A 15,233-nucleotide genomic window follows, 5' to 3' on the forward strand; every position below is an offset into this window, starting at 1 on the left:
ATACCAATGGTTATATTGGAAGATCCAACTTACTTACTTTTGTGCATGTACCATTATTATCTACCTCGAGTTGGATTATTTTCTTTTCTCAATCAAATTGATGGTCTTGCTAGTTCATGTTTCCAACACTTGCACACAAAGTCAAAATCCCTTAATCTTACTAATGCCCTCAATGTTTTAAGTCTTAACTAATGAAGCCTCAACATACCATATCTGTAACGACCCGACCCCCTAGGACTTAACATATAAACCTTAACATCATGGCTCTACAACATAAACATATACCTCAACATCATGGTTCTACAACATACATGTATACCTCAACATCATCAGATCAAATACAACCATGGAAGCACATACCATCTCATACTAGTATTCAAGTGTCTATGTGCATAAATAAATAATTCGGATCTCGTAACAGAACATACTTTAATCATGTTATACTATTAATCTTTCATGCTGTCATTTTACCATAACCTTCATTTAACATGCTAGAATACATCTAATGACTGACCCGTGGGCAGTTCCAGTAGTAAGATTACTTACCTTGATATTAGGTCGAACCAAAAAGCAATTGAATCTTTGTGAAATTCTTGAATCCTTAATCAAGCCTAAACCTAAACCAAGCTTTAAAATTAATAGTTAAGGCCAAATTCCAAACACCCAAATATTACAAAATATTTTCAGATAACCTTACCTAAGGTGTGGTCCAATTCAAATTCACCTTCCAAACCTCCGATTTTAAACCCAGATAATTAGCAAACCGAACTCTTCTTCATCTTGAATGAAACTTTTGAATCAACCCCCTAATCATAATTTGAAATTAGGCTTACATGATTAAAACTTGAATTAAATACATACTTCACTACCAAAGTCTCAAATAAATTATCCATACGTAGCTTCGTAAAAAAAATCACTTCCAAATGACTTTACCAAAATTTCTCAACAACCAAAATTAATCCACAAGAGAGTCATCAAAGCATAAAACTTACCAAAACTCGCTAAAACAAACTCCAACTTTACTGAACAACACCTCAATACCTTCACAAACTTGAATCCAAAGTTGAAACACAATGGGTATCAACCAATTGATGCCAAAAGTAAATGAGTATTCAAGAATCAATCAAAAACAAACCCAAACGGTTGAAATCTTACCCAAATCGATAGATCCAGTGACGGTAAAAGCGAACGATGCTTAAGTATTGGTGAACGAAGGTCATGAAAAAGAAACTGATACGGCGGCTTTGGGCGGTGTCGGACGGGCTCAATAATTAAGGGGGTGGAATTTGAATTTTTATAAACAAAAAAAAAAAACAACAACAATAATAATAATAATAAAGGAAATACATATAATTACATTTAATTCCTTTCCGTTTTATACTATTAAATTCCTTTCCGTTTCAAAAGAAAATTAATTCCTGCCATTAATTTCTAATTTGAATAATTTCACGCCAACAATTAAATTCCCGCACTTACACTTGAAGTCCAAAATTCCAAAAATACCTTCCAACTAATAACAATTACTGAAATTTCAAATAATAAAGTTACTAAAATTACGTTATTACTAAAAAATGTGTGGGGTGTTACATTTCCCATCTACGAATTTTTGGATGTGCAGTATATGTTCCAATTGCTCCACCACAACATATTAAGATGAGTACCCAAAATAGGTTGGAAATATATGTTGGATTTGATTCTCTATCAATTATTAAATATCTTGAACTTCTGGTAGGTGTTGTATTTACTGCATAATTTGTTGATTGTCATTTTAATGAGACAAAATTGTCAACATTATAGGGAGAACTTCAGAAGTTGGAAAAAGAAATTACATGGAATGTATCGTTATTGTCTCATTTAGATCCACATACAAATCAATGTGAACTTAAATTCAAAAAATAATTCATTTGCAAAATATAGCAAATCAGTTGCAAGCTGCATTTATATGTGCAAATAAAGTAACCAAGTCTCATATACCAGCTGCAAATGTTCCACCGAAAATTGATATCCCAACACAACAAGTTGTCATTAATGAGTTTAGGACATGACAGAAGCGTGATGATGATGGGTTCCAAAGATAAAAATCATTGAAAAAGAAAAATAATTAACATTAAAAAAGACTTGGTTGATGATGTAAATATCCATGAAGAAACCCTTGACATGACTAGTGAGAAAAGTGAAATACCTAAAGACAATAATGAGATTTCAATAAACTATATCATGACAGACATGACGTAAAAAAAAAATTGAACCAAACTAACGAAGTTATTGACAACATTTTTGTATATAATGTTGCTCTTTATATTACATCTAAAAATGAGGATCTTGCACCAAAATATGTTAAAGAATGTCGACATAGAAAATATTAGCTTCAGTGGAAAGAAGCAATCGAGGTAGAATTAAACTCATTTTCAAAATGTCAGTTTTTTGGACCAATAGTTCAACCACCAGAATATGCCAAACTTGTGAGATACAATGGGTATTTGTGAGACAGAGAAATGAAAATAATGAGGTCACAAGATATAAAGCGAGACTAGTTGCACATGATTTTTCACAAAGATCGGGTATTGATTATGAGGAGACATATTCTTCGATGATGGATGCAATTACACCAAGATATTTGATTGGTCTAATTGTTTATGAAAGTCTGGACATACATTTTATGGATGTAGTCACGACATACTTATATAGATCTCTCGATAATGATATTTACATGAAAATCCTATAAGGATTTAAGATACTCGAAACATACAAAATAAGTTTTCGATAATTGTATTCAATAAAGCTGCAGAAATCAATATATGGATTGAAACAATCATGACGAATATGGTACAATCGCCCGAGTAGATATTTGTTGAAAGAAGGATATCAAAATAATTCAAAATGTCCGTGTGTTTTTATAAAAAAATCATAGACAGAATTTGCTATTATAACTGTATATATTGATGACTTAAATATAATTGAAACTCCTGAAAGCTTTAAAGGCAATAGACTGATTATCTTAAGAAAGAATTTGAGATGAAAAATCTCAAAAAATAATTTTTTTTTAAAAGGTATTGTAATTAAAGTATAGGGTGGGAAAATCAAACCTCAAACCTTGAGGTCGATAATATGAACATTATGTCAGTTGAGCTACACTCTTGTTGGCGAGAAAACAAATTTTTTCCTTGGCTTGCAAATTGAGCATTTAGTAGATGAGATATTTGTTCATCGGTTAGCTTATACAAGACAAATTTTGAAAAGATTTATATAGACAAAGCATATCTATTGAACACTCCAATGGAAGTTCGTTCACTAGATATGAAGGTAGATATATTTCAACCTCGAGGTGGTAATGAAGAGCTACTTGGTTCTGAAGTACCAAATCTTAGTGTAGTTAGACACTTATGTATCTTGCCAATAATAACTAGATATTATATTTTTAGTAAATTTATTAGGTAGATGAAGTTCTTCTCCAACAAAAAGACATTAAAATAAAATTAAGCATATACTCCGTTATCTTCAAGTAATTGATATGAGTTTATTTTATTCAAATAAGTTAAATTTTGATCTAATAGGTTATGCAGATTCTGGATATTTATCTGATCCATATAAAGTTAGATCTCAAACAGATTTCTATTCACATGTAAAGGCACTACTATATCATGGCGATTAATAACATACCATAATGACCACTTACCCAAATATTGCTAAAATTCTTGCAATCCATGAAGCTAGTCAAGAATGTATGTGACTGAGATCAATGATTTAGTACATTCGTGGAATATGTGGCTTATCTTCTAGTAAAATTCTTTAAAAAATATTATATGAAGACAATACAACATGCATAGCCCAATTCAAAAGAGGTATATTAAATGAGGTATAATAAAACATATCTCACTAAAGCTTTTCTACACTCATGATCTCGAAGAAAATGGCTACATCATTATGAAGGAACTCTTTACTAAGAGAGCCAGTGAGCGGAAGTAAGATCGTTCCGAACCCATTGTGAAAGAATAAAGCATTTAGAAACATACAACTACAGTTATGCATCATTGAGTAAATTACAACATGCTTTCATTTAAAACCAAAGGGAATCAAGTGACATATCTTTGAAGAACTCTTCTTCAAGTATTCCCTTGATCAACACAAGTCACACGTCCACGCAAACTCGATCCAATGCACGAATGCAATGAACAATCAGTGAATTCCACGAACTGTCTGATCCTCAAACACAATCGAGTAAGACTCGATCCTCAACCCTCGAATGGAAAAACTCGCTACCACCAAAAGGTTACCTTGGTATTCTTGGTGTAGAATCTAGGAGGTGTGGACTCTGTGTGAATTTGGTAGAGGGAAAGAGGAAGTATACGATCAAGTTAAATGATCGAGTAAGTGGGAGAAAGGCTAAGTCTATTGTATAGACTGTATACTCGATCGTCTAGTAAACGAGAAACTGTCATTTAGTAACTCAATGCCTCATCGTTCACTCTCTCAGAGGCTATCATATAACTTTTTCTTTCACTGATGGAATGTGATGCGATCATCAAAAAATGAAACCTTTTTACTTTTATTCATCAGTTATTAAAACTGATAGTAACTTCCCATTCGAACATGGTTAAAGGGGAAAAATAATAATCAACCAAACAATTATCTCATGATTTTTTTTTATTATAAATAAATATAATAACTAATGTATCATATTATATTTATAACTTATAGTTTTAGTATCACATCATATGTAATATTTAAAACATAGTTCTTTTTCTCCTTTATGACATTTAATATAAATTATATTAATATTAATTCCTCCAATCAATGTATCTAATACATCAAATTAATTATATCACATATAATTGAATTAATTTAATTGTATCATATATAACCAAATCCCCTCTTGTTAATTTGAACACTTCAAACTAACCCAAAAATTGATTATCAACTTGAATCTATTGAGCTACCAAGGGAACCTTATGGACCTGTAGATTAAAGCTTTAACGGTACGTGAATAATTGACTAAACTCTTTAATCACGATATCCACTATCTGTTAGCTGCCGAACATTCCACTAAAGATCGACAGATGCACTCTTCACACTACAAATATATTTCTGTGTCTATTGGATATAACCAATCAACAGTACGATGACCCTTCACAAATCGTTCGTAAGTACAATTGGGCTAATTTTCCTGTAGTTACATCTAACTCCTTAAGTACCACTGATTCTTCTAATGAACAATATATCATAGTCTATTATGAGTGAACACTTCTTGGACCATGAGAAGGTGTGGCACCACATTGTTCAAGCCCCAGAATCAACCCTTAAGAGAGCAATCTATCTACTTACCCCTGCTTCGAGAAGGAGTGAATTCCGTCTTGTGTAGCTGAGTTCTCAGCTCCCCAATTAGACGAATCCCTGAAGTGTGATAGGTTTGATTAGGTGATCTGGCCACTCGCACCCATGCAAATCAAATGACCTTTCTCATAGGCAGGAGTTCTCAACTCATTCAGGATTAAGATCATGTTACCTATGGTCATCTTAGTAAAATGAAAGTCTCTGTCATGAACGGTGTTATATAACGAGACTATACATTTTGTGGTCCAGTCTTATACAAACTCTTTGTATAGGATATCCTTGCTCGCATGTCTCTATATGAATGATCAGAATCAGACCATTTGTAGCACTTTACAAAACTTGTAACATCTACAAAGTGGGTCGTATCCGTAGTGTCATTAGGATAAGGTTTACCTCATTTATCTATATACTACAAACCATTTAAGTTATCACTTAAGACACGATCCACTTGTATGTCTCCACATACATGCTTAAGTTACACGATAACCAGTGATCTTAGTTTATTAGTTTGTGGTTAATGCAACTAAAATATCTCATATTTCATAGACAGTAGTGAAGAAAATATCTCATATTATTACATCACAAATGTTTGTTCACACACATGTTTACAAACTATAGGATCCTATGAAATTTAGGGCATCAACCCCAACACATTGTACAATAAGTTTGTTCGAAGGAGAACCTGGCCGACTTATTTACAAAGGCATTACCTACACAACCTTTGAAAAATTGGTGCACAACATTGGAATGTGGCACTGAAAGAACTCAAGTGATGTTTCAACGAGGGGAAGTAAACATATTGTATACTTTTAGGAGTACAAATTATATGAAATATGTTACCTTTCCCCTTCACTACGATTTTTTCCATTGCGTTTTTTCTAATAGGGTTTTAACAAGACATATTTCATATATATATGAGCATCTAATGGGAAGTATTATAAATATTATAACAATAGATGCCCAATGCTTAGTGTACTAAAAACCATGTGTTATTCTTCATGTTGTCCATGTGTTTTTTAATTATTTATGCTCACTGTCCATGTAAGACCACATTCAAATTTGAAGGGATATGCACATTTTGGTGAGAAATCTATTTTATATTTTCATTTTAATTTTCACATCTCCACATTTACATAATTTTGTTATTTTTATTTTATTTGCTTATTCTTATACTGTATTTCTTTGATTATCGTGTTTCCGTTGTACCTCTTTTCCGGCTCAATTTCATAACAATTTTAAAAAAATAACAATTATTAAATACTTTTACTTTTAAAATAAAAAAGATCGATAATAAAATAAACTTTATTTATTGTTCCACAGCTATAATGTTAAAATATTGATTTATTAATTTAAAATTGGTTAAACAATTATTCACAATTTGCGTCTCAACCAACTCTGTCATCCGTCAAACGTCATCGTCTGACGTTGAGCTTGTTCGTTTTTTCCTCCAAAATTTCCAATCGAAACCGCCTATAAACTTCCTCCAATTTCTCTCCGGCAACAGAATGGTTGTTCCGATCACTTTCCTCTCTTCATTTTCTTAGTTCTGATCACTTTACATCACTCCATTTTTTTCCCGATCAATTTCCAGTGTACTCTCTGCTATGGCGACAAAGTCGTCTCGGAGTATTGAAATCACCGTCATCTCAGGGGAGGATTTGCGAATCGATCGGAAACCCGTGAAGAGGAAAACATTCGCAACCGTCAAGTTTGATCGCCAGAGCTTCGGCAGCGGCGGTGGAGAAACGGAAATTGACGAACGAGGTGGCAGTTATCCGTTATGGAATGAGAAAATGGCGTTGGAGATTCCGGTGGATGCAATGTTCTTGACGATCGAGGTGCATTGTGGTTCTATTTCGAGGAACAGGATCGTCGGAACTGCGAAAGTTCCGGTGTCGGATTTTCTCGGACGGTATAGGCCGGAAAGTTATTTGCATTTACTGAGTTATAGATTGAGAGATGGAAATGGTGAACGGAATGGAATCGTTAACATTTCGGTGAGAGTTAAGGTACTGGAATCGGAATCGGAAACGGCGCTTACTTCGAAAGGAAAGGTTAGAATTCCGGCGGCGGAGACGGCGACATTCTACCGAAGTGGCGGCGGTGTAGTGATCGGAGTTCCTCTTTGGAGTTCTTACTCTTACAAATCTTGATGGACTTTCCGATGATTTGGGCCTTATTATTGGATTTGGACTTATTTCTATGCTGACCAAAAAGAAACGACGGCGTTTAAAGGAATACGATCAATCAAAGCAGGAAACTGAAACGACGTCGCTCGGTGACATTTTTCAAAGTAGTTTATCCATCTGGTTTTCCCGTTCTCGGAGCTGGAAGCAAATTATGGCCACGGCCTCACTCTCTCAACTCTCCTTTCTCTCTAACCCTTCACCTCGAAGCATAACCGCTCCATCGCTCCGGCTAACCACTTCTTTCAGGCGAAGCCCCGGCGGTGGTTCTCGTTTCAGATGCTCCGCCGGTCAGACGGGATTCTTCACTCGGCTTGGCAGGCTGCTTAAGGAGAAGGCCAAAAGCGATGTAGAGAAGATCTTCTCAGGCTTCTCGAAAACCCGAGACAACCTTGCCGTTATCGATGAGCTTCTTCTATACTGGAACCTCGCGGAAACCGATAGGGTTCTCGACGAACTCGAGGAGGTTCGTCTTCCGTCACGTTTCTGTATCCTCTTTTGTTTTATGTTCGTCTCAATGAAGCATTTCCTGCAAAAGAAAAACAGTTCTGTTCATGAATTGGATCATTTGAACTCGAATTGGTCATCACTTATCCATTATTCTTTTAAGCTTTCTTTTCCAGAATGTGGATTCACTGGAAGCGTAATTCGATTTTGGTTTACCTTTGTCTCCTCTCTTAAACCTTTCTTGGGTCTTAATTTTCGAGAACGAGTTCAAATCCTATACTCTTTTAAAACTGAAATTTTGTATCGCTTGAATGTTTTGTAATTTGGCTATGTCCTTATACATTGATTGATATAGGTAGGTCATCCTTTCAATACTTGGGAGTCTTTCGAAAAATCATTCGTAAGCCGTGAAAAACTATAATCAATCGTAATGTTGAAATTCTGTAGGCATTATTGGTTTCTGACTTCGGGCCAAGGATCACCATTAAGATCGTGGATAGCTTGCGTGATGACATATTGGCAGGGAAGCTTAAATCGGGTAGTGAAATAAAGGTAATGAGTTCACTAATTGTTTCATTGCTCGGCTTTCTAAGACAGAAAGGTTTGACCAAAAATGAAGTAATTACTGTGTTTACTGTTAAATCAAGCACTAGTGGCACTAAATTTACCCGTCTTTTCACTATGGAGAAAATTTCACATATTAAGATTTTATATTCATATAAATTTAGTCAGAAAAATTGTATGTACCGCTTTGATTTTTGAATCGTGGAATTTAGGATTTAATTTTGAAGGGATAGTTTGGGTGTAGATGGGTAATTTGATGAATAAATTTTTTAGATTCCATTGGTTTTCAATTCTATATTTTCATTTCCAAATAATCTGTAGTGCTTGATCAAACTTGTTATACCTTGATCAAAATGATCCTAGGATGCGTTAAAGAAGAATGTCTTGGAGTTGTTGACAGGGAGGGGGAGCAAAACTGACCTTCAACTTGGATTCCGGTATGCTTTCTTTATGGGTTCTATTTTGCACAATCTATCATATTCTTCAAGCACTAATTCTGATTCCATTTTTATTACGTCATCAGGAAACCAGCTGTAATTATGATAGTTGGCGTCAACGGAGGTGGAAAGACAACATCTCTTGGTAAGACCTAGAGTTACCATGGTAATTGGTATGTGTTTTCTATTAGGTCTAAATCTCGTTTCTTGTGATTTAAAAAAAGGAATTTTGGCAGAAGATTTTTCCCCTAGTTTTAAACTATCTACTTCGATGTACTTATGACTAGAACATAATCTATTTCCTTGAAAAAGTGTGTTAAGTATTGTATGTTACTGAGAAGTGAGCAATTTCGTACTCCTGTAAAGCAAGTTTGTGAATTTAAAAGGTCTTCATATTATTAAACTATCTACTTCTCTGTCCATTTGCTCCATCAAAATACATTATATTTATTTGCACTGTAATTACTCAAATTACCTAGTAAAAGGTCCTCATATTATTAAACTTTCTACTTCTCTGTCCATTTGCTCCATTGGAATACATTATATTTATTTGCACTGTTATTACTCAAATTACCTAGTAATTTATTTACAACTCCATGTTGCAGGAAAGCTGGCTTTTAGATTGAAAAACGAAGGGGCCAAAGTGAGATGCTACTTCTTTTTATTCTCGTTGAATTGATGTTACTTCAGAAGGCTATTTATCGGCATTATTTTTGTTTAGAGTAGTTCTATACTTGTGAAAGAGAGGTAGCTCTATATAGTAGTATTTGTTTAAAAATGACGTTTTAGTTATATGACCAGAGAGAGAGACTCATTTGACAGCCTATTTTGTAATTTCAATGGTTTGTTTATCAACAAAGGACTCTATTTTGTAGCTTCTATGTTTTGTTTTGGCATTCCCTTTTGGGTTAGAGAGAGAGAGGAGAGTGGATTTGTTTGTGAGAAGCTCATTTTGTATAACAGAATATGATGCATTGCAGCATTTTGAAACTTTGTTATTTTTCTTCTTTCTTCTTTTTATTAATTTTCTTTTTACCAATAATTTAGCTGTACTTTGAAATTTCTTTATTCTGGTTGTCCTGTCCATTTCAGGCGTCTCTAGTCTTTATTTTTCTTCTTTTTTTCCCCTAATAAGGGACATACTCTCATTTAGAATATAAGAGAATGAATAATAAGCAGATGCCACACAACAAACAATATGGAAATATACTAATTTTCACTTTTTTTGTGCCAGATATTAATGGCAGCTGGTGATACATTTAGAGCAGCTGCTAGTGATCAGTTGGAAGTTTGGGCAGATAGAACTGGATGTGAGATTGTTGTTGCTGAAAGAGACAATGCCAAAGCGTCATCAGGTATGCAATAATTATAGTGCTTTGTTTCTTTTTCTTGACGTAATTTTTGAGGAAGTTCGTATCATTTATCGTCGTAGATGCTAACTTATCATCTTGAAGTGTTTTCTGATAGTTCTATCACAGGCTGTAAAGAGAGGAAAGGAAGGTGGTTTTGACATTGTTTTATGTGATACATCTGGACGTAAGTTCATGTTGTTTACTGGTTTTTACTGTTGGCATTCTTTCTTGTGTCTTTTTATTAGACGGAAATCTGGAATTGTTTGTTTCTTTGTTTTTCATAGGTCTACATACAAATTATAGCTTGATGGAAGAGTTAATAGCATGTAAGAAAGCTGTGGCCAAAGTTATTCCAGGGGCACCTAATGTAAGCGTTACTATTTCAGTCCTCTAATCTAGTTGAATTGCTCTATTTTTGAAAGCCACATGTGTAGGCATTTACATTATTAGAGCTGCATAAACCACTCAATATTAAGTGAAATTCTGAAGTCTTAACTAAGTAATAAAGATGTATTATGTATAACATATAGGCTCTTGCTTTCATCAAAGCTTTCCTTTGGCTTATCTGGCTTGATCACAGTTCACATCGTTAAGGATAAAGCCACCGCATTTGATGGTTTCTTTCTATCATCTTACATTCTTATATCGCCCTCTCCTGGTCTAAATTATAATTTTATATCACAACCTTGCTTCCCTGTCATCTACGTTTCACTTTAGAAAACCTATGTAGGCTTTTGCTGGTTATTTTATTTATGAAACATCTAGGCTCTTGTCAAGTCTTTAATGAGTGCAACTGCAAAGGGTTTTTCTGAAACTTTTGATGTATGAATTTTCACTTCACACTTGCATCACATAAGCATTCAATTTATATTCAACGTTATTAAGCATGGGACTGTGGTGAACACGACCTTGTCCATGAGATTTCTTCTTCTTTTCTTAAATGCTTTCAGCTGTTTGCTCACTGACAGTGTTAAACTTAAAGTTGATTTCTATATTAGGAAAATAGTTTATTTAAAGATGACACTGTTGGTTATGAAATTTATTTATTATCTCATTCCGGTCTACACTGCCTCCTATCAAGTTTATTGTTGAAGGAGCTGTGAATGATTTTGTGAAAGTTGGATACCTGATCATTATGATGAACTTCTTAGCCATCGTCTGCTAGTACTTGTATTATGTTGTACTGATTAAGAATTCCATTACAATTGCAGGAGATCTTGCAGGTATTAGATGGGACGACTGGTTTGAATATGCTGCCACAAGCAAGGGAGTTCAATGATGTAACTTTTACCATCCTTTCCCTTCTAAGTTATTATTCTTGCACGATGGATCGTTTCTAAGCCATTTTGCAATTTTCCCTTAAATGCAAAAGGAAAAGGACCATCTACATAACTTCTATACTAATCATTCTTAGTTAGCTGCAATCATTCTGTTAGGATACCACTCAAAAGAACACACTAACCACAAAGAAACACAAAGATAGTAATATATTAAGAACAGTTAACATATAATATAGCCTTTCGAGAGAATAGGTTCCACAATGCAAAATCCTACTAAAATCATTCCAACCTAAGTAAAGCCTTAACAAACTCCGCTAATTATTATTATGCCCTTACTAATAAGCATTGAAATAGTCATAATATATCCATAACTAGATTCTCACACATTCATGATTTTTTTCCAAATGTTAAGTTTAGCATAATTTGTTGGGTGCAATTTAGGCATTTGGATTATTATATTAATGTGTCATAATCCAATTGGTTTAGTCATTTTTATTTTTTACATAGGGTCATGTATTCTTGAACCATAATAGCTGATGGAGTTTTTGGTCGACTGTGGAATTTCTTGCTTACTTTTTACATCTAACAAGCTGAAGTATAATTGCATGTTGTAAGTTGCTTTTAGGGCCCGTTTGGATTGACTTTCTAAATGTTTATAGACAATTTTTTCAAATTTATGTATACTTATTTAATCAAATTTATGTATACTTATTTAAACACTTATTTAAATACTTAGAAAGTAAATCCAAACACGTTTTTACTCATCAAGAATTTTCGGTTGAAAAGCTTGTTGGCTTGTATAACAGGTAGTTGGAATTACTGGTTTAATTTTGACAAAACTAGATGGTTCTGCAAGAGGTGGTTGTGTGGTATGTCTTAAAACTTTTAGCTAAATAATTTCTAAAAGTAACAATTGTCACCAACTACTATCTCTGATACATCCTTCTTTCCCAGGTCAGTGTGGTGGACGAGCTTGGCATCCCCGTAAAGTTTGTTGGCGTTGGTGAAGGGTTAGAAGATCTTCAACCTTTTGATCCAGAGGCCTTTGTTGATGCCATATTTTCATGATTTTTACAATATGGTCAGTATCACTATCACTATCATCAATCTCTCTTCACCATTGTCTCAGAATTTGCTAGCATTGCTTTTGAAGTTTAGTGAATGCTTAGGGGCACCGTCATTGATTAGTATTAGTACATGTTTGAGAGTGATTTTGAAATTGTTTAAATCACATTTTTCAGGTTCATAATTACTTCGAAACACATCTTTAATTACTCGAAATTAATTTGATATTCAACTTTACATTTTTAAATGTAGAATTTATGTTTCGGAGTGATTAAAGATTTTAACTGCCCTAGGTTAGCTGCCCATGCTTTTAATGTCTTGTCCTCTTGTTGTTGGACTGACTCTTTCCACCTGTGGCTCTCCCAACTTGTTGTGGGGCGAGGTGTTTTCTGTTGGGCCGTTGGTGCCGACTTAATGGATATTCTTCTTTATATTAAAAAAAAAAGTGATTTTAACCAGTTTATAACCACTCTCAAACATGCCTTTAAATTTTAATATTGCTACAATTTGTACATTTTGAAATGTTGTAAGATAATAGCTAAAAAACTCAGTATGAATTAAATAACATGGCTTTGCAGAAACAGAATATTTTGTTTAGTGAAGAAATTATGTATTAGTTTATGTTTTCTGCTATTACAGATTTCAGCCTTTGACATTTGCACCCCAAACAAAGGACTCAGGGTGGAAACCATGATATTAGTTTGAAATTAAGCAAAGAAGTCAATTCTTTTGCTGAGCAAGTGGAAATGGCAGAATGTCCTGAAAAATGCGTTGATCATCAGAATGATTGTTCAATCTAAAGAAATGCTCAGGTAAAGGAGAAGAATTATTACATATATTTAGAGACTTGAAGGCAATTTTGAATTAGTCATTGCAAGATTGCAGTTGGCATGCCCGCATAGAAGGTTGATCGACTTTTCTGCTTTTGAAGTTTGCATTCTACTGAAACCAACACTGTCATGTAAGTTGGTTGAACACTCAGTTCTATGTCGAAATCCTAAATACCAAAATTTACAATGTATTATATTGTAATTCGTATTGAGAAGCAATTTATCAATAGTTTTCATTATCAATGGTTTTCATGTATACATCTAATCACTTCTTTATATGGTTTCAACTGTAAATTTCCTCCCTAAGTGAATAGAATAACAAACAATTCAAATAAGTCAAGATGTAATTGAAAATTTTAAAATTCTAAGCTCTAGGCCTAACAGAAGCATATACTAAATTTGTATTTAAACCAAAACAGAATCTAGGTTAACTTTCAATGGAAGTTATGGATTGAGTGTGTTAGATAGAAGCATTGCTACAGTATTGGACCAACTCCCCCAGGTACAGGAGTAATGACTGAGGCAATCTTGCTGACCTCGGAGACGAATCGATAACCATGAGAATTACCAATGTCCTGTTACACAAAAGTAACAATAACAATAGGGTGTAGAGTTTTTCAGAATGAACATTATGAATTCAAAGCGGGTTTTTTTTGGGTGTATACATTACATACCTCTATTGCATTAAATCCAAGATCAATAACAATTGCACCAGGCATTATCAAACTACTACTGATTGAATTAGGCTTGCCAATTGCAAACATTACAATATCTGCTTCTCTTACAAACTCTTCGACTTTGTCAATGGAAGAAAAAAAGGCCGAAGAGTTGTGGCCTTTCTGCCTACTCACATTGATTAAGTTTGTGATTAAAAACCATAGAAGAGTAATTAAGTAGAGTTTGTAATAACAGAGGAAGCAAATGAAATATCTCACAAGCATATCAGCAGTGGTCGTGGCAATGATAACCTTCTGCCTTACATGACGATGGGACCCAAGTTGAGCCGCCAAAGGGGGCACCATCGAGGAACGAATCTGCATCTTTCTTGGGATTAATAGCATCTAATATTCCATCTTTATTTAATTAGGTTAGGTTATGTTCCGATATGTTGAAATGTCTTGACTCTATTTAGGACAAGGCAAACGAATAACATTATTGTACACTAAATACCTTAAGCAAAAGTAATAGAAGGAATATGCCATGAACGTCATGAGAGGAGCTTCGGACCCTGATTCCATTGCAGGGGGTCAGTCCAACAGTGGCGACAGAGGATGAACAAGCTTTTGTCATCCCAAAATCAAATTATTGTTAATAAATCAATTTTGAATGTTATCAGAGAAAACACACCAATATTAATATTAATAGGGTAATTGTTTTAAATGTATATATTTTTAAGTATAGTAAAATGTGAGATAGAGCATGCTAGATATCTATTATTGACACTGATAGATGTCAATCGATCGCGATAGTGTCTATCTTGGTTTATCGCGATATATCACTAATAAATAGTGATATTTCGCTATATTTATAAATAAATTGACTCATTTTACTTTGTTTGAAAACATCCAACTTAATTTTGATAATCTTCCTGAATCTTCAATTTTTATTTTTTTGTTTTTCCTTATTTATATTATATATCTTATGTCACTGTTTTCATTTTTTCCAAGATTTTCCTTGTCTTAAATTTGTCAAATTTTCAATTTCCTTTTTTTTCCCCCCTAAAACAAACCAATTTCACATT

General features: G+C 33.9%; 2 protein-coding genes across 3 annotated transcripts; both read left to right on the forward strand.

Annotated features, from left to right (window-relative positions):
* The first annotated feature begins 6,831 nt into the window (after positions 1-6,831).
* On the forward strand, positions 6,832-13,735 carry CPFTSY (signal recognition particle receptor protein, chloroplast (FTSY)). 2 transcript variants are annotated; one of them, XM_039049309.2, is made up of 12 exons: positions 6,915-7,983; positions 8,412-8,516; positions 8,892-8,965; positions 9,052-9,110; positions 9,571-9,608; positions 10,200-10,320; positions 10,433-10,501; positions 10,602-10,684; positions 11,529-11,597; positions 12,404-12,466; positions 12,552-12,678; positions 13,302-13,735. In XM_039049309.2, exons 1-11 carry the CDS (start codon positions 7,534-7,536, stop codon positions 12,663-12,665), a joined length of 1,245 nt encoding a protein of 414 aa, XP_038905237.1. In that variant the 5' UTR covers positions 6,915-7,533; the 3' UTR covers positions 12,666-12,678; positions 13,302-13,735. The 2 variants fall into 2 exon arrangements, with proteins under 2 accessions (XP_090167957.1, XP_038905237.1); XM_090311831.1 differs by lacking the exon at positions 12,404-12,466 and having other exon boundaries at positions 6,832-7,983.
* LOC120091330 (BON1-associated protein 2-like) lies at positions 6,936-7,485 on the forward strand. Its single transcript, XM_039049320.2, has one exon. It carries the CDS (start codon positions 6,936-6,938, stop codon positions 7,482-7,484), a length of 549 nt encoding a protein of 182 aa, XP_038905248.1. The 3' UTR covers position 7,485.
* Positions 13,736-15,233: the final 1,498 nt, after the last annotated feature.

Source organism: Benincasa hispida, chromosome 1, assembly GCF_027475165.1.
Source record: "Benincasa hispida cultivar pf3 chromosome 1, pf3_genome.v1.1, whole genome shotgun sequence".
Lineage (NCBI taxonomy): Eukaryota > Viridiplantae > Streptophyta > Magnoliopsida > Cucurbitales > Cucurbitaceae > Benincasa > Benincasa hispida.